General features: G+C 38.6%; 1 protein-coding gene across 1 annotated transcript in view; it reads left to right on the top strand.

The window, feature by feature from the left end:
• The window catches only part of LOC145994039 (protein takeout-like), a 58672-nt gene that overhangs the window by 14034 nt on the left and 24706 nt on the right, over positions 1–19932 (top strand). Inside the window, exon 2 of the mRNA XM_083130122.1 lies at positions 4255–4350. Coding sequence (XP_082986248.1) covers positions 4255–4350 — 96 coding nt within the window. The remainder of the gene's footprint in view (positions 1–4254; positions 4351–19932) is intronic.

Genomic DNA, 19932 nt, shown 5'->3' with positions numbered 1-19932 from the left:
AATCGCGACCATTCAATATTGACATCGTCGCTTTGTAATCAAGGGGTCCCAGGTTCGATACTCGGTGGAGGCACATAGTGGTCCGAATCACCACTTTTCAACTGTAGCTCCAATCCTGATTAGTTTTGCCGTGCATAAAACGGACTTAAAAAAACTAACTCAATCTATCAATCAATCAATATTGACTCTACCAGGAATCGAACCCTCGACGCCTCTTGTTTTACAGAGCAATAACCTTAGCCGCTAAGCTTTCGGGGGTACAGCACCTTCGGCACGTGTTAGGTTAGCATACATCAAGAAACAACGTGACAAATCCATTGACACCCTCCCCCACCGCTTCCGATGTCTTCAACGTGATCAGACACGTTCTGCTGACTCAACAATAAAACAGCTCGTACCCCGCTACACCGGATGTGACATAACACCAGTCGCATCGAATTTTTGCTGACGCGTAGGAACGAAGTGCTGTCATTCTACTTGCAGGCATAAGCTTTCAATTTGAATGTGCTTACCTCCATATTTTGATACATAAAAAAAAACTTTAATGAAAATTAGTGTTAATATTTATTTGGGCTGTAGTTACTGTAAAATGTACAGTTAGGAATAATGTTTTAGATTCCAAAATGATAAACTGTACCTTCACCAGTTATTAAACCTCTAAATATCGTTAGAATACGAGATGGATAGTGGAGCTATTCTGTCATTTATTTACACTTCTGAAAATTACACTTGTGAGAAACTTGCACAATTGGCAAAAAGTGAATTTGAAGGTGTGGAGAAAAGTATTCATGTAATCTTTATTTACTCCTAATATTTATGGGTGTATCAATGAATTGTCGAAGTTTACCTTAACTATAGAGCGTTTCAACCTTAAAAGTCAGTATGGAAGTAAATGGAGTACTTCCCTTTCTCTCTAATACATGAGTTTTGCCAATAGCTCTGTCCTTCTCTACCACCGCTGCGTTGCCAGATGTTACAAAATTTATAAAATGTAAAATAAAAAAATTCAAACAGTGAAATCATTATCCTGTACAGTTTTTTTATGCTCTATTTACTGACCAGGGTGACCAGATATTTGTTGACCAAAAAGAGTATAGTCTATAGGTTGAAGGTGCGCATGCACAAATCATAAAAATAAAACGAAAATAAGGGTGGATATTTGTTATTGCTTCTATCATAGCCCCTATAAAATAGGCCTACACACTACAGATCAAATTACTTATAGGTCTAATGTAATTAGCTAATTACAAATACTTCCTCCCCAGTGGGCACCATCATTCATACTTCTGGGATGTTTTTGCTTTCTTGAGTATGTTTAAATCGTCCTTTATTGCCAGTCTAAACTCTTCACAGGCCATGTCCACATTGAATTTCACTAACATTACTTGTTCGAGTGTTGACACCAGGAGTGTACTTTTTTACTCTCGCCAATAAGTTTTCATAACACTAAAGAGTCTTTCACAATCAACATTTGTACCAGGCAGAGTAAACAAGAATTTTATAAGAGGCACAATCATTTTTAAATTTGACTCAGCCTGTACTGACCTCCACTTACCCATGATTGTTTCTTTTCTTTCTGTGGATTTTAACGCATTTTTATGCGTAAAATAATGAATGAAATGAAATAGCAAGGAAAAGAGTATATTTGGGGATTTTTGCAAATTGAAAAGAGTATAGAGTATATGAACCTCTAAAAGAGTATAATACTCTTAAAAAGAGTATGTCTGGTCACCCTATTACTGACGGCATTACATAACCTGTCATAAATTCATGTGATCTGAATTTTTCATAATTATGCAACTTTGCAAAACGCTTAATTTTTTCTAGTAAATACTTCAAAAGCCATAAATATCAAACCGCTTGAACAACTTCGCCAGTTTTTTTTCTACGGGATCTATGATGTTTGTAGATATGATATTCTTCGCCTGAGTGAATTAATTTGCTTACAAGGAGAGTTATATATATTACATTGGATATTTTGTATAAATCATCAGACCGTAACACGAAAAAGTTGGTTACCGAGAAACTTTTCGGTTTGTCGCGATACACATGCAGACCAAGCGAGAAAAGTGTTGACCATTGTTTGAAGTTATTTTTAGAATGCATTGTTACTCCACAGCACCGTTATTTATTCCGCAATCGTAGTTTGTTTATACGGGCTATCTGGCATATCAAATTCATTGCGCGCCACCGAGGTTACAATTCAGTTGCAGGCAGGTGCCCCGGTTCGTAGGAAGTGCAGTGTGCTTTATTTTCCGTAAACAAATGTATCTTAATGTTTGTTTTTGCATTTATTTAATTCTGTTTATGTAAAGGATACAACATTCAACGAAAGAAGTAACAATAGTTGCGTGTATTACACATATAATGCAAATGTAAAATAGTAAATAGTTACGACGAAATATAACATGCAAATCTTGAGGTAACTATAGTTTTTTTTTTCCAAAATGCATCAAATACATAGATTTTGATGATTTCCTATACGATATTTAGGAAGTAAATTTGTCGCAATCATTAGCGATTAACAGCGACTCGATGCGACTCCGTTCGTTGATCTGGCAACGACGCGCTCCATTTAACCCATACTGACTTTTGAGGTTGAGATGCTCTATAGTGGAAACATGGCCCAGTTCTTCTTGAAATGTCTGTTTCAAGTTGTGTGTGCACCTGATTTTAATGTTTATTTTTAATCACATTCTAATTAAGTATAATGAGTGAAGATGTGCAATGTTATGAAACAATTACTATCGCAATTATATTTTGCACAGTTCCAGTCATCCCTCCACTCCTTCATGAAAAACGAGTGATAAAAATGTTCATTTGCTTCATTGTGCATTTCACATTGGAAAATAAAATAAATGTATTCCCTTTTCAAATAATTCAGAATAATGTTTCGACATCGTTTAGAAGTTATCCCTCTCCTCTCTGAGAAAGTATTGTTTGCTGTTTGAAGAAATGAAAGGAGAAGGTGTGTGGAATGTAGTAGAAGACTAAGATTAACCAGAGGGTATGCGTCGTATACCCTTGAGTACAGACCTGGCTATAATAGGTGGGTGAAATATAGCCTCTAGTTTACTACAAACAGATCAAAATTATCACGAAATATTAGCAAAAGTAGCGGCCCCGGCGCCCACCCAGCGTCGAATAACATGGGTACCTGGGGGAAACCCTGGGGGGTAAAGGCGGTCAGGGGCGTGATGCTGATCACATCACCCCCACTCACGACCGGATCAAGAAAGTGTGGGGCGTTACCCCCACACCCCCTATACGCCTTCATGGCGTGGTGCTAAGCACAGGGGAACACTTTACCTTTTTACAATTACCCCTGACTAGGGAGTCTATTGTGCCTCACCTAATGGGTTTCCAAATGCCTGGGCTTCCCTAGTGTTGATGATTTCTCGGTGAATGTTTTTCATTTTTATTTTAATTTTTTTATAGGAATGTTCCCCAATGTTAGGACAACTCAAATAAAAAATGCAAATGATGGAAGCTTGGGAAAATCATTCTACATACGAGGGTCGGTCAATAAGTACCTGCACTTTTGTTATAATTTTCTTTAGGTTGGCCACACTGATTTCTGAACGGCCATGTCAATGGAGTGCTCATTTGTCATTGATTTAGTGTATATTTTACCTTCACAATAATTTTTTTCTTGGTGATTTTACAGGGTAAAAATGGCCGCGCCACCCTCCCATTATACCAAAGAACAGTGATCACTATAATTTTGCTCCAACCCGGAATTAAATACTACAGAAAATACCTTTTTCCAGGAATGTTCCCCAATGTTAGGGCAACTCAAATCCAAATTGCCAAATGATGGAAGCTTGGGAAAATCATTCTACATACGAGGGCCGGTCAATAATTATCTCCACTCTTGCCGTAATTTTCTTTACGTTGGCTACAATGCTTGCAGAGCACGACTCGAAGAATTAAGGAATTTTCCTTAAAGCCCAATAGAAGCCCTGTGAATTAAGTGGCATCAGTCTATTGCTTTTCCCAGTCAAATCTTGCAAAGTTAAATCCAAAAAACTACCCTGGTAAGTTAATGACGAACCGTAGTAACTAATTTTATGAATAAAGTCTTTTCATTGGGATTCAATTCATGTATGCCGCTCTCATCAATAAAACCACTTGTTTCCGGTACTCAGAAAGGGCGATTTGAGTACTTTCAAACAAATGTCCACCTCTACCTGTGATTCAGTTTGCTCTATGGGTCCATGAGTACATGCACAAATTCATTAATTGTCTTTTCAGCCGAATACATTCGCGTCTGTGACGTTAATGATCCTGATCTCAACAATTGCGCCAAGTCATCCTTGCAAGGAATCTTCCAAACGCTCTCTGTAACAGGTAAGTCGAATTAACTACTATCCGTGACAAAAATATTGAGCCCTCGGTTTACGCGCTTGTAAAATTGTACTCCGTGGGAGGAAAAAAGTAAATTATACCCCATTGGAAAGCTTCAAGTATCTACTTTTTAATAAGCGTTATCTGATTTCTTTTCTTAACTTTGTTTTCTTACTATAATGAAAAATTCACTGTAAAGTGTAGTTTTTCCTTCCAATTTTCACGAACGGGGAACTTAACACCATATAATCGACTGTACATATAATTTTGAGATTTTGTGAACTTGAAGTTTGATTACTTTTGCACCTCTGTAGAAAAAATCAAATGCATGTTTTTACTAGATACTTCAAAAATGTTCATTTTATGGAAACGTGCAAACTTGAAATGCATAATTACAAATTCAATGACATGGCAAAAAACTGTTGATATAACGCATTTGATCAAATTCCAGAAGTTTTTTCGTGTGTACACCCAACGGCGAAAGAAACAGTAGTCGAATTGTCCACCACCATTTTCATTCGGTCTGAATTACAGAATGTGATGACAATGAATTGAAATAAAGACGTCAATAAGCAGAGAACAATGCCTGCTTCGAACCAACATAGTTTCATTCCTTAAAACAGCACAGGATGTATAATAAAAAAGTAATTAAAATAGTGGTGGACAATTTGCCTACCATTATCTTTGCCGTTGACTGTACATCAAATATGGTTCCAGATATTAATTATTATTTCGCACTCCTAATATGGTAAACGGGTGCATGACGTATGGCGGAGTGCGGCCAATCTCAGACTCCGCGGGCAGCAGGCCACTTCCACAGCGTTGCCGCTTCGCTGCGAGAATCGCGGAAGTGCGTTCCGTTGAGCCGATCCAAAGTATTTTCGCAGCATAAAATAATGAATGAAATATTTATCATATTGCAAATGGTGTACTGCTGTACTGCAGGTTTTGTTTTTTTAAATTTGTTCTAGCTTTTATCTTCATATGAACATAAGTCTCCTTCGGTATCCTGCGAATGTACATAGCGGTTCGGACCCCACTTTAAACTGTAAGTCCAGTCCCGAATTTGGCTACCTGTCCATAAAGTGGACTTAAAGAGAACATCATTTTCCCAGAATTATTTTATGTCGCACATTTAAACAGATATATTGAGTGCAACGATGTTCGATGAGGACGATTTGAATGATGTCAATGAGAGATCCAGTCTTGTCTGTATACAATAATAACGCACCTGCTGCGGACAGCGATTTCATAACAAAGGGAAACAGAGAGAGGTGCATACTAGCGATAGCAAAGCATAAAAATTAAATTTTAAAAAATGCGCATTTGAAGCCTTCACGCCAACTACCATTTTAAAATATATTTCGAGCAAAAACGCATGTAAATTGCGTTTATCTCGCAAAATTCACTTAAGCATTGTATCGAGTAGTGGTTGTGGTTTCAGCATTTAACGTGTTGCTATACATTCCACCTGAAATATTGCTTTTATATTTTGGTCTGTTTCACAGCTGCAACTATTGTAATAAGCAAGGAATTGTGGGTTCATTAAGAGAGACAAAAGGACTAAAAACATTAATAAATTTTCAATAAATATGAGTGAAAGGTAAAAGTATAAAATGCTGTTCATAATGGATTCTGTTGAACTGGATAATTAAAGTAAAAGTCGTGTATCTTTCTTCTCCCCACACCTTGGAAAAACTCGCCCAATAAAATATTGGGTCAATGCAAATTTTTGCTGTTCCCTTTTTCTTTACATATCTTTTTCACTGCGCTGACGTAACCCCTCAAACACTCCGCCGTGCACTTGACACCTTGGCTTATGTCGTGAGATGCGCCCATTCGTTTCCCCTGGTCGAAATATCTCTTGGCACTGACTGTAATTTATTTTGCACCATTGTGATATTACCGTCTTGCCATTTTCATGCAACAAGAAAATCACTTCACAGTACCGCCATCACGCAACATAGGCGTGCGCACGGGAGGGGGGGGGGCAAGGGAGGGCAATTACCCTCCCTAATCATGGACGTCGACAGATTTTTCCATGGAGGGACAAGCAAGGTATTTTTCAATGGGACATATTTCCCCGATAACAGACTTGCCTCATCAAAAAACACCACTTGAATTTGAAACTATCGCATTAATGTAAATTACTGTGACTAAAATCAAATTATACGTGTGGAATATATAGACTAGTTTTTAGGGTGACATTCGATTTCTAAGGGGGAGGTGTGGCCATCCTTGTCCCCCTTCCAGATGTCCATGTTCCTACATTATTATACTTTCAGCTAGAAATTTAGTGTAGAGGAATCTTATAGCCGTTATTAAACGATATTATACTCTTAAAGAAAAAGCATTTTCAAGCCGATGAAAGTTCATATCAACTATGGGGAAAGGGGGGTGTAGTGCCGCAACCACAGGGGGGCAATGAGCATGGCCCTTCTCCAACCTTGGACAGAAATCAATTCTAGGGGGCAAGGGGACAAACATTGAGGTAAAAGAAAGCAAGACTAGCAGAATCTAAGAGTAGCAGGACAAAAGGATACTCAAGATGGAATTGGTTTTCACGTTTTTCTTGTATTATTTCTTCCAGACGGCCAAGAGCACCTGCAGTCTTGTCAAGTTCAGAGCCGTAGCTAGGGGATGGTGGGAGTTGGCGCTGGACGCCGAACGATCTAAACGAAAAAAAATGTAAAAGAGAATGCCATAGCGCCCCATGATATTTGTTGTGCCATATTAAATCAATATTGTTTTCAGATTTTTGATCTAAAAATTTTCTTGCTCGATTCGCTCGCAATTTTCTTCTTTTCTGTAATGCATTTTAAATTACCAGAGAGAGGAGTTATATCTACTAAGTACAACAGACTCTTGCTGCTAAACAGTTTTGTCTTAAATGCATGAACACAATTGTTTGGAGGAGCGTGGCAGATTTCAGAGACAATTGATTTATTTATTCGTTATTTGTGTGTGTATATAGAGATGCATACACATATATACCAATCAATGCAGTGAAACTAAAAACAATGAAATAAAGTAAGGTTTCTCTTTCCTGACTCAACTTTTATCAATGCTTTTGTCCCCCTATTCAGAGGAACTGCGCACGCCCGCACGCCTATGTCACTCAATACAGTGCGTACGAACAAGCACGCGAACTTGTGAGAGACCGACTGTCTGGATAGAATGCACGTAAGAATTATCATGGCTGTGTTGGAGTTCAGGCGATAATTCATGACAGGAATGTAAACACAAAAGTGACAAAAAGAAAATTTCGGCATCTCTACAATGCTTTCCTTCCTTTGCGCAACACATTGTTTCGGCTCATTTCCCGTGTCAAAGCTGCTTGGACGCGGATTTTAAAGGGCAACAGGCGACGCTTGACAACAAAGTTCACTTCCTCTACGTGCGATCTTAGCAACGATGTGAATTGCACGGGAACCGGTTGCCAAGAGAAACAATGCTCTCTGTTGTTTTCAATTTGCAAAGTGTGTAAGAATGAGATGACCATTGGGCTGACAATTACCGAGATTGCAACATCATAATTAATCATTAATTGTGACTGTTCCACAGATGATAGTACCATTATATTTGTCTGAGATATTTCCACATAAACAAGGTTAAATCACAAAAACAATCATATTTTTACAACGGTTTTACACGAAGCTACACACAATTGAATTCGACTTATGTAAAAAACACCCGAAAAAACTACACTTATACGAACACTTTTGTCTGAATAGAAAACAGACAGAGTTAAAATCACTTTGTCTTGCTTTTGTCTAAAAGCAGACACTTGTAGCTTTCCAATGAGGTATATTTGACTTTTCTCCTCCCACGGAGTACAATTTTAGAAGCACGCAAACCGAGGGCTCAATATTTTTGTCACGGATAGTAATTAATTTATTTATTGGGTGGCAAGATGGCTAATATATTGATAGCGTGTACCATTAAAATCACATTAATTTCACACTCCTTTATCACTCGATTAGGCGGAGTGTTACACCACTTTTGGTGGCAACTATGTTCCATATCTTTTACAGCGCAGTACAATGTATAGCAGTTAATACTTTAAAAAAAGGCCACGGTATTTTTTTACGGTGGTTTGAATGGCAGAGGAGATTGACGTTTTAGACAGTTTTTTCTATAAATAACTTTTTGCAGTGCCTCCATTCGTTCGGTCACCGAGGTGCCAATTGGATGTTTATTTGGCACTGGCAAAAAATTGACCTGGTTTACCACAACAATTCTTATTTATTGTATATACAGTATTTATTATACATCCAATCTAGATTAAATAGATGTAATAAAAAAAACCGCCAATGCAGGCATGCAAGTGAAACAAATACAGACGTCTGACAGCTTCAATTCTTTTGGTAATTTCTATATACTCGTATTTCATACTACCGTAAAACCTGTCTATCCCGGAACATGATGGTTCCGAGCAAAATTTTCCGTCTTAACAGTTTTCCTTCTTATGCAGGGTTGACTTTAAATACAGTATAGAGCGCTGCAGGAAATAATGGAAAGACAGATTTACTTATAATGTAGAGTACTAATGCATGCTCGTACGTGAATAAAAATGCGATACATTCATCAACTTCATCATATCATCAGTCATCCTTATCTTCGCAAATTAGGCAAAAGTGGCACAAAAAGCGAAGTAAAATGGACACTTACAAACATCCATGCCCATGCCAGGATTCGATCCCGGGACCCCTGGCGTCGTAGCGCGATGTGCATAGAGGGAAATAGAAAAATTGAAAGATGGAATAAGAGAGGTAAAGAAAGATTGAGATAAAAGTGAAGAAAAAAGAAAGAAACAAAGAGAGATGACAAGAAAAATAGAAAGATGACGAAAGAACAGAAGAGAAATAGAAAAAGAAAGGTGGAGAAAGAGGGTAAGAGATGAAAGAAAGAAACGGAATCGTAACAGCTATGAGTATTGTAGCGCATTCTTTCATATCGACAATGTTACCGATAAGCGAGTGGCAACAGAGGCGTGTTTCACTTACAGTATTGCATTGTTTTCTTGCGAGCGAACAAATAAAGGAAGAAATTTCCGTCTTAAGGAGAATAAAAACATCTCGTTGGTCTTTAAATGGTGTTCCGTTTCCGCGTTAAGGAGGTTTCCGCCTTAAGCAGGTCATTTTCAGGTATAAAATCGGTCCGTTCTGGGGACTTTTTTCCCCGTATTTACAGGTTTCCTTTTTATAGAGATTCCGGGATATGCAGTTTTTACTGTATTTCCATTTTTACCTAAAATTGGACCTCACTAAGGAAAAATTCCCTTCATATGGCAATACTGCCTCTTCCAAACGTTGCACAGAAATCAGGAAGAAACAGAGATTTCTCGCCAAAGCTGGAACTTACCACGCTGGCTTGTGAATAGCCACTCATCCACTTCTTTGGCTCCCTCGCCATCCCCTCGTACAATCGGGGAGGAATCCAGGTCGTCACAAGGGTGCGATGAAGAACGATGGGGAGGCTGTCGGGCCCACTACCTATATTTTTTCGATTTTTCAACTATTTTTTTTGTACAAAATATATAATAAATTACATCGTTCCCTAGGGTGCTCCCAATATATCCGTACTACTTTTGTTCATAAAGACATAAATTCAATGTAAATAGCAGGCAATTGCACTTGGTGGACCTATCAGGCACCATATTTGAAGTCGTGTCATTCGAGACACACAGTGTACAATTTGCTGGTAATGATAGTAAGTTTTGCAAATATTAGAACTTATAAACAACCAGGGGCGGCGCCAGAAAATTTTGACCGGGTGGACAGGATCCATATATTGATAAATTAGGGTGGGCTTCACAAACATGCTACTCGATTTCGTTTGTTTGTATTTCTTTCCCCAATTTATTTTTAATGGTGTACATTTTCTTATCTATCCTTTACTAGTGTTGCCCACGAGACGAGACGAGACGAGACTTTGGTCTGTCCCGTCCCGTCTCGTGAAAATGCTGTCTCGTCTCGTGTCTCGTCTCGAAAATATTCGTTTGTCCCGTCTCGTGTCCCGTCTCGAAGGGTTCTGTCTCGTCTCGTCTCGTCCCGTCTCGTTTTGTCCCGTCTCGTCTCGTAAAAGTGATCCGGCATATCATGCCAACAAAAGTCAAAAGTACCAGAAACACGAAATATTTTTCCGGGAAGTGGGATAAAGCTCCAAATATTTTACCCATTGCGTGGTGAGAATAAATAAGGTTCGTTAATCATGAGGACATTAATATTAAAAATGCAGTTTGTTGGTTACTGATTGCTAGGTATCTTATGAAATCTACTTTGTGGTTTTTCTCGCTTCATACAACTGTCTATCCATCGTACATTTATACCAAGTTTGTTAGAACCTGTCCCGTTTCCCGCGCTAGCGATCGCTCGACAGTATTGGTGCCAATGAGAAACGAGAAAAAAGTCGTCTGCTGGGCAGCGTGGAGCGAATGGAAGCCAGAAGAGAGGAGCTTACGTAGACGTTGTTGACACGTTGTGTATTTTAATTTGCTGCCTGGCTTTGGCTTTCCCACAGCACGGAGTTCAGGCGGTCTTCAGCAGCAACACCGCTTGGTTTATGCTAGAAAAGCCAGCGTTCAGCTACCGCGGGAAGCCGGACAGGTTGTAACAAACACGGTATAAGTGAGTGCTCTTTTTCATTACTACTATACCTTTTGGAAGTCTTGAAATGTTTTCCAATAGACCTTCTTTCTTTCTGAATGTCAAACTTCCGTGCACTATGAAAATGTACATTTTTTCTTTAAATTCTAAGCTTGGCGCTGGGGAGCAACAAAAAAGTTTTTAAATGTGTAGTACGAACACAAAAGACTATTTAAAATTTCAATATTTAGTATATTACAAGTAGAAAGCATTTATTGTTCTTAATATTGTTAAACATCTTCTATGACATAAGTCTCAAAAAGTGTTTCTTTGTGATATTGTGCTGTTTCTTATGCCCAGCTTATGACGCACATACTTCTTTGTTTACCCTTTAGCCTCTAAGTCGGGTACCACCACCGCTTGATCTAATTTATCCTTCGGCAGGCACGCATCTAGAAATATATGTCGGGGGAGGCTGTCTGAGCCAAGTGTTTCAGAAAAAATGATAATAATAACATTAACGACAACAATTAAGCAAATGTTTAAATTAATGCATTAATATAATTCATAGGTCTATTCACTTGAATATGTAAATTAATCAATTCTATTATTGTTATTGCATGACATGTTACAAAGATGGTAGAAGAATAGTAATATAACAGCACAAATATTAGCTAATATCTAGCTTACAGCTGTCCTGGCAAGAAAATTAATGTCAAAAAAGGTGATGAATTGAATATTTGCTGAATAACAAAAAAAGATGTTACATCCAGTTGACGAAAAATAAAGTTCCTGATTAATATTTTATGCTCATTATTATAAGTAGTAGCGTACATAAAACTTCATTGATACTGTCATTCAAAGCAGTATGATCCCAATAGAATCCTAGAATCCTGGCAACAAAATATTGTAAGGGGGCAGTCACATTAAAACGCCCGAAAACACTACACATATATATACTTATATAATAATAATTATTATTATAATTATTATTATATTTATGTATGGTGTTTTGTGTTTGTCTTTTATTTAGAGTGGACGTTTACTGCCTAAATTTACTTCTTGATTACGAGTTTATCTCCACATGATTCATTTTAATAAAGACATTAATTCTTTTTTATTGGTAAGTTGCGTTGTCTCTAGCGGCCTATTTCAGTATTGAAAGACATTCATAATTTTATAATTCATCGTCTTTCTTGAGATGAAACTACTGATATAAATATTTAAGTTATAAGATAATAATATAAATGATGAAAATAATGCTTCTAAGAGTTTAATTTTCTTGCAACATAAACGTGACGTTGGAAGAAATGAATCTTCTTAAGTATTAGAAACAATGTGAGGCACTTAGTGAAGTGCAATTCTCCTGTAGGAGAATTCTGCTCTATGTGCTTTGGAGAACACATTGCGCACCTTTGGTACGTTCAGGACTTGACATTTCTTCTCAATGGCAAGAACAGCCAAATGAGGCAGCATCCTGTTTCGAGCAAGCCTTTTCAAAGATTTTAAGGACAACCATCTTCGTAACGCTGAAGAGTTTTGGGCAAAATTTGTGTTTCACCTTTCAGGGAAATGTTATCACAGGATAAAAAATCAGACAAAGGTTACAGTTATCTCATAATTCAAGAAATATTCTGACCCTGGAAATACTTACTCTTACTCTACCACTCCAACGTATGTCTGTGCTACCCAATTACAGGCACCTATGGAGTTCGTGGGAAGAAGTTCTTCGATTTTGATATGTACGAGAAAGAGCGAACCTGCATCTAATGATTGAAGAGTGGCAAATCCTAATAAGCATTCTTTTACCTGGCCGCGATATGTTTTGAATCGGATTTAAGTGTAATTTGCATTTTAAGGTTCACGTTCAATACATTTCCAAATAATATCATTCCCTCATTAACTTCAAGAGTATCGAAGAAATTCCCTTTGTTAAGGTTTCCTCAGACTCATCATCTCAAAATTCAAGTCCCTGAATAGTAAGAAACCGCGATGAATCCACAACAACAGACATGTAGTGTCTGGTTTTCTTCGATCACCTTTGGTCCTGGGTTCAATACCCAGTGCAGGCACTTTAAACTATTAGTCCAATCTCGATTGGCTTTTCTGTGCATAAAATGAACTTAAAACACCAAATCAACCAAGCAACCAAATCTTGAATCAACTTTGAATGTCTTTTAATACTTAGCGTTGTGACTAACGACCACGATTAGAATAATTTGCCCGTACTACAGATGATGTCTTGTGGTCCTGAAAATATTCGTGATGTTTTAAAATCATCCACATTCAACACTTTTTCCCAGTTCTTAAGACTGGGTAAAACTTAGGTTAATCTCAGCTATTACAGGACATAAATGAATGAGAAATCACCTATGCCCGGGTCGGCGCTCGAATCTTGAACGAAAGTCACATACACATAGCTCTATATATATACACTAAACAAATTAATATTTGTTAATCAAGTTGGTATTATAAGCAGAAAAGTGATATCATGCAGAATACACCACTTTGAGAAGGTGAAAATCGTCATACTCTTATAAATTAACTCTCTTATTATTCGATATTTAATTAACTTCTGTTGGAGGGCCCGGGGGTGGGCGAAGTGTCCGACATGGGGCGTCCCCCTGCCTCCTCTGGCATCGTCACTGCTTCCAACCCTCTAATAACTTCGCTGCTGATAGCCTCACCTTCGAAATGGAAGCTTGTGTGTCGGCGAATAATACAAAGAACTTGTGTTCACTGTCCCTCTTTCATTCAAAGTCTGCCGTTTTCCTTTTCAGCTTTTCCTGCAAAACTTCCTGTCAGCAAGCAAAGCAAATTACAGAATTTTTATTGCCCCTCCCTTGCATCAACCTTCATTCCTAGGTCTGGATTTATGGCACTTACCCGCTACTGCAGGTCAACCTCGCCCCTGTGTTTGGTGTTTGTCCCCTGAAGCAACGGTGTCCATGGTTCAAAGCGAAACCTCTGTCAGTGAGGAACGGCGAAAAATAGTCTCGGAATACACCCTGGCCATAAACAGGCTCCCGCCCCCCTGACATTGGTGTCAGCTTCCCTCTGAAGTTTGATAAAACTACTTTGTGAAATGTGTTTAATAACGAGTGAAAATGTAGACAGTAGATACTACATGTATTTTGCTCATAAACTTAAAGGCTAAATTTACAGAATAAAAAGAACAGCTACAACGTTTCTTCATCTAATTCACAGAAAGGCTAATCGGGACTGGACCCACACTTTAAAGTGCGATTCAAATCACTATGTTCCTTCACCGGGTATCGAACCCGGCACCCCTTGCTTACAAGGTGACGTCGCTATCACTGTACCATCGGGGAGTCCCCATAGAACAAAGTTTCCTTCTACGACGATTATACAGAACTTAGTGCACTTCCTTCATTTGAAATCTAATCTATATCAGCCTCAGTATTTCGTTATAACAATCCAAGGAATAGTATTCTCCTTAAATAAGAAATAAAGAAATAAAAAAAAACAGTGGAAATAATCTTCAAACGGACGTAAAAAAATCGAATCCAACCACCTGCAGAATGCCTGAGGGAAACAGCAAGAATTTTCTCAACAAAGACATATCCGAAATTTCCATAACATTCTAATAATTTCGCAACCCGTGCAAATAATCATGTGGTAAAATCTTGTCGTGGTTCCCTGTAAACACTAAAATCACCAAATTAGTTCTTTCCAAATTTCCCGTATTTTCTCCTCCTCTTTAGCTCTCAGCTGTACGGAGTGGAATAATGCAAGATTATTTGTCCCTAATTATCTCCTTCTCTTAGTCTTGCTAATATCTTGGACTCCTTAATAACTTTCCCAACAACTCCTTATCAATTTGTACTGCCATGTTTCCCACAATACTTTTCCTACTTCCTAATAACATTCACTTATGTACACCCTTTGATGTAAAAATTAAATAATAATAATAAACCCTATCCGTCGGTCCGTTTATCTTTCCAACCTATAGAGCTGAGACTATTTTTACAAGATAAACCTCGGACGCAGACATTCCACGATCTTCTGGCCCCTCCTTCTACCTTCTCTACCTGCCCTTTTACTTGATGTTATTCAGAATTGTATTAGTATCTGGAGTACTATCGTTACATAAAGTTATTAACCTGGAATAAATTGAAAAACAAAAATGGGGAGTAATGCTATGTTTCGAAAGAGTATTGGAAATAAGTTTAAGTATTCATTCATTCCTCTCTTTTGACTTAATACACGTTTATCAACGTTTCTAATTGAAATACTTTATTCCAAGCAAACAAGTAGTTGCAACTGATTAAATATTTTGCTTTTATTTTTTCGAGACATTCGAGACGAGACGAGACTTTTCAAAAGCCGTCCCGTCCCGTCTCGTGTCTCGTCTCGAAAACGAGACGAGAAAGGCATTCCGTCTCGTCCCGTCTCGAATTTCAAAAGGCTTGTACCGTCTCGTGTCTCGTCTCGAAAACGAGACGAGACACGAGACGAGACGGGACATGTCCCGTCCCGTGAGCAACACTATCCTTTACATACCTTTTTCCTCGGCTTATGTCACTCCCCTTCTCTCTCTCTCACACACATGCATGCACGTAATCCTTTCATAATTTATTATGATAAAAAAAAAATCCTCATCTGAATTCTCTCCATTCACTCCACTGTAGAAGAGGTGTCGAAGAGACTCGATGCCGTCACCTATTCAAAAGACACTTGGCAGGTTTTGACCCAGGCCCGTAGCCAGGATTTTATTTAGTGGGGAGGGGGGATCATCTTTTATCAGCAGCGCCATCCAAAGTCGAAACAGTTAGGATGATAGAAGCCCTGTAGAAGAATTTCTCAGTTTAATCCTCCTAAGGAAGTAAAATTAATTACCACCATACACTATTTAAATTTGATATTTGCAGGATTTCGGGGGGCTTTAGCCCCCTTATCACTTCCCCTGGTGCTGTGCCTGTCTTGACTCCTCAAAGGTCTGCTTCTGCTCAGGGATTTCTCCTCTCTATCTTTTCTTCTGTGTCAGTCTTGATATAATCTTCCCATTTCTCTCTCATTTAGGTCCCCCTTCCTTTCATGGTATCCTTACATGCTTTCAACTGCTCACTGTGTACTTCGCTTTGTATAGTAAATATATTGTCTTGTGCCTTTAAGTTAAGAAGGAATTTTCCTCTACTACTTTATTAGGTGAACGGAGCAAATAAGGTACCGTATAGTCTACTGTTTAATTCATGCGAAATTTATGAAACGTATGAAGGAAATTCTTTACCAATACAAAAGCCAGCAAAAGTTATTAGGTTACAAGAAGTATTTGTGTTTGTGAAACCAGCACCTACCCTAGGAGAGGGGCAAGGATTCGCCCTACATGAAGCCTAGCAGCAAAAATATTTGAAATGTAATTTTTAGCATACCTGGCGTTCGCATTCCATTCTAAACTGAATGTCCAGTCCCATTACTTACAACAAAAACTCAAATGTAATTTTAGCGTTTTAGATTCGGAAATCAAGTTACGCCAAAATTCGACATTTACAGTTGCACAAGTTTCAACTGCCCTTAACGTCCCTTACAAAAAGAAATACCTTGTTTCTCCTTTCGATACAAGAAACATCCTGATTGTAATATATTCAAGGATGGCGACAGAAGATATGTAAACCCAGACAACAGTGAATATTTCTTTTGTTTTGTTTTCGCCATAATTCAAATAAATGATCTTGAATATGCAATTTTAATATTGTGAGATTTTTACTGAAGATAGTGCTGCTTCCTGGATGAGGGTCAATGAATGATCATTTTACTTGCCAGACGGGGGTTTTACAAATTGATAAGTGCATGTGAATCCTTGCATTTAATTAACGTCTTATTGGGAAAGTTTTAAAACACACAAGGAACGCACAATTTTTGTTCATTCTGCATTAAACTCTCCCAGCATAAAAACATGAATTTTCACATATCACTGAAAATGGTTAAAAAAGGAATTTCCGCAAAATGAATATCGAAAAAATTGATGACATTACGGAAGCGATCACTTACTGAAGTAAATCTTTACCTGGTCAATGCAAAAAAGAGATTTCTCTAAAGGACATTTATGGATAATTCTATTCTTATCATTTAATAATTAGAATCGTTAGGCATCACAATAAATTGCTTCAACCAACAACTCTGTCAAAAAATGGATGTTTGTGAGTTTTAAGCAAATCAATCAATTTGAAAAACCTGAATCGTTCTTATACTTCAAGAAATTAATAATATACATGCGGGAGGTTTTAAGATGTAGAAAGTATTTTGAAATAATTCTACATAAACGTAAATAACTTAGCTAGAACATATTTAAATCATTAAAGGTAAATACATTTCTTAACGTTATGCCTTTATTTCCATTTTTTTTGTATTTCCGAACTAAAAGAATAGGAATTAATTTGAAATTGCTCTCCTGCCATCTAGTGGTGCTCCAAACAACAGTCAACTTTACTGCGAGTCTGCAGACTGTGCTGCCATCTATGCGTGTTTAAAGATACTACTATAGCAGGCAAATTTTCCACACGAACCGGGTCAGGAAAAAAACGATCTGACGATGCTTGGGCAAGAAACTGTAATCGCTACTGAACAGGGGCGTAGGAACGGAGTACCCCCCATTGGCGGATTTATCTGGAGGGGTACGGGGCACGTGTCTGTCCCTAAAGACGAATCCGTCTTCTCACATTTGTGTCTTCCTTATAGACAATCCTATAATTCCTGAACTTTTCTCCCAAACCATTAATCTCCTGTCGCTCCTGACATCTTTACCACTTCTTCCCCAACAAGAATACTAACAGAGGCTTTGCATCCCTAGTTACATTTCCAGTAAGATTTTCCTCGAGCACGGTAGTTAGCGCTGCGCCAATTAAGCTTTTTTGCTTTAGGGAGGGGGCGATGCCCACTCGGTGGCGTATTTGTGAATTTATTTTGGGAAGTAGGTTTTTTTGAGGTATGCAAATATTTATATGTTACTAGCCAGTAAACTAAACCATTGATTTGCGGTTCTCAGTACCATAAAACAGTGGTTCTAAGGCAGATCATTAAATCTTATGATAACATTCATGTGCGTGCATGTAATTTAGAGAGATTTAGTATACTAACATCCTACAAAATCCCAAACCCGTACACAAAAGAGCTATCGAACTAGAGGCACCGAAACCTGGACCGAATTTCTATTGCCAAGTTCAAACTTAATGTCCATGTAACCTAGTTACAAGTTTCTTCTGAAGGTCCAGGAACCCTAATGGGTTCTATTTTTTCTCACGCAATTTAAATTCGGTCCAAGTTGCGTATTGTTTCATTTTAAAAAGGTTCCTGGACCGTATTATGGACCTGGACTGCTTAACTATGCCATGAAAAACGTAAGTGGAAAAGAACTTGATGTTAACTTCTCTCGATGAAGTTGGTCAGTTGCACAATGGTGTCCTTAAACGACCAAAAAAATAAATAAATTAAAAATATAGATTCAACCGCAAATTCGTGTCATCGTAAATAATGCAAAAATATAACTATAAAAAGACTTGCGGCAAAATAAAGCTAAGGAAAACAATCCATATAGACACTCTGCCGCAAATAAACATTCCGCATTAGGTAAGGTCCCCCCTGCATACAGCAATTTAGGGTATGTGAAGGTAGGGCCCCACACCCCCCCACTACATATTCTCGATATCGGTCAGTGGTGATCAGCACCACTCTCCGGCCGCCTTTACCCTCCAAGGTTGCTCGCAGGTACTTGCTCCCAAAGAAGTCCCAATTTTATAGAGTCTACGTATAGCTCCTCTGCAGGGAATGGGTTAATCCACAAGGCTGCACATTTATCGGCAGGGAAATCTTAGATGATTGGCCCACTAATGGACACGAATGATTCTTCAATTGTGCTTTTCATTTATTTTGCTTTGCTTTGCTTTACTTCGCTTTTTGTGCCACTTTTGGCTAATTTGCGAAAATGGGGATGAGCGATGACATGATGAAATCGATGAATGGACACTCACAAACATCCACGCCCAGGCCGGGATTGGAACCAGGGACCCCTGGCGTCGTAGCGCGATGTGCTAACCACTCCGCCACGGGAGCCTGCTTCAATCGTGCTTGTTACATACTTAAGGTATGCTTTCATTTCCTTTTTTTTTGAGAGGGATTACAAACACCCCTGGCAGGTATAAAACCCATTTTCTTTTGCCCGGGATAAAATTGTTTATGAGGGGGGAAATGCCCGGCAACCTCCCCCCCTCCCGTTAATTCGCACACTGGTGCGGTACAAATGGCCATCGTAGCACAGCAGATTACCAACAGGCTTTGCATGAAGAAAACACGGATATTTTTACTACAAAATCTTCACTGTAACATACAGTCCCGTCGTAAGGTATAGCCGGAGCTGGGACCGCCTTTATGGCAGTAACCCTCTGTTGCCGCGTTTACCTTTGCAGGAACTTGCGGTCAAACAGCCAATCGGACCTACCGCTGCCCCCTCTTTGAACAATAAACGGAAACCTTTCAAACACTCCTCCCGATGCAGCCAGCAGGGAAACAGGATTTTGTCAAAATAACCGTTCCGCGCTGTGAATGGACACCGGTTGCTACGGCGACTCCACTGTAGTTGTAAACAACTGTTATTTGAAGACTCCCTTTCTCTATGTCATAGGCAGCTCCAATGGCTTGTCTAGCTGCTCTACCAATAGGGTGTGTACTGGAGTACTGCATCGGACCACTTTCAGGGCCTAACAAGTAGGGCTCGAAAGTTGAGGAAATATCCTTTTCTTTCCTAGTGTCCGAAGACGAGGCCCAACATAATATATGTTCATTTTGGGTCATTGTAGGCCAGAAAAACGTTGGTTTCATTTGTCCTTTTTTGGCTTAGTGGTTCTTTTTTAGCCTTTTTTAGGTCTTAACGGCTCTTTTTGCAACTTCACCTTCTTTCGACTACGTTTTTACTGCCCATTCTCAATTCGAATCATCATCAGTTCATCACCTCTTAAACATCCTTTCTGTAGTAAAGAAATAA

The sequence above is a fragment of the Lepisma saccharinum genome, chromosome 10 (genome assembly GCF_977018435.1).
Source record: "Lepisma saccharinum chromosome 10, izLepSacc3.1, whole genome shotgun sequence".
Lineage (NCBI taxonomy): Eukaryota > Metazoa > Arthropoda > Insecta > Zygentoma > Lepismatidae > Lepisma > Lepisma saccharinum.
The sequence above is the reverse complement of the archived record's forward strand: the minus strand, read 5'-3'. Positions and strand labels throughout refer to the sequence as shown.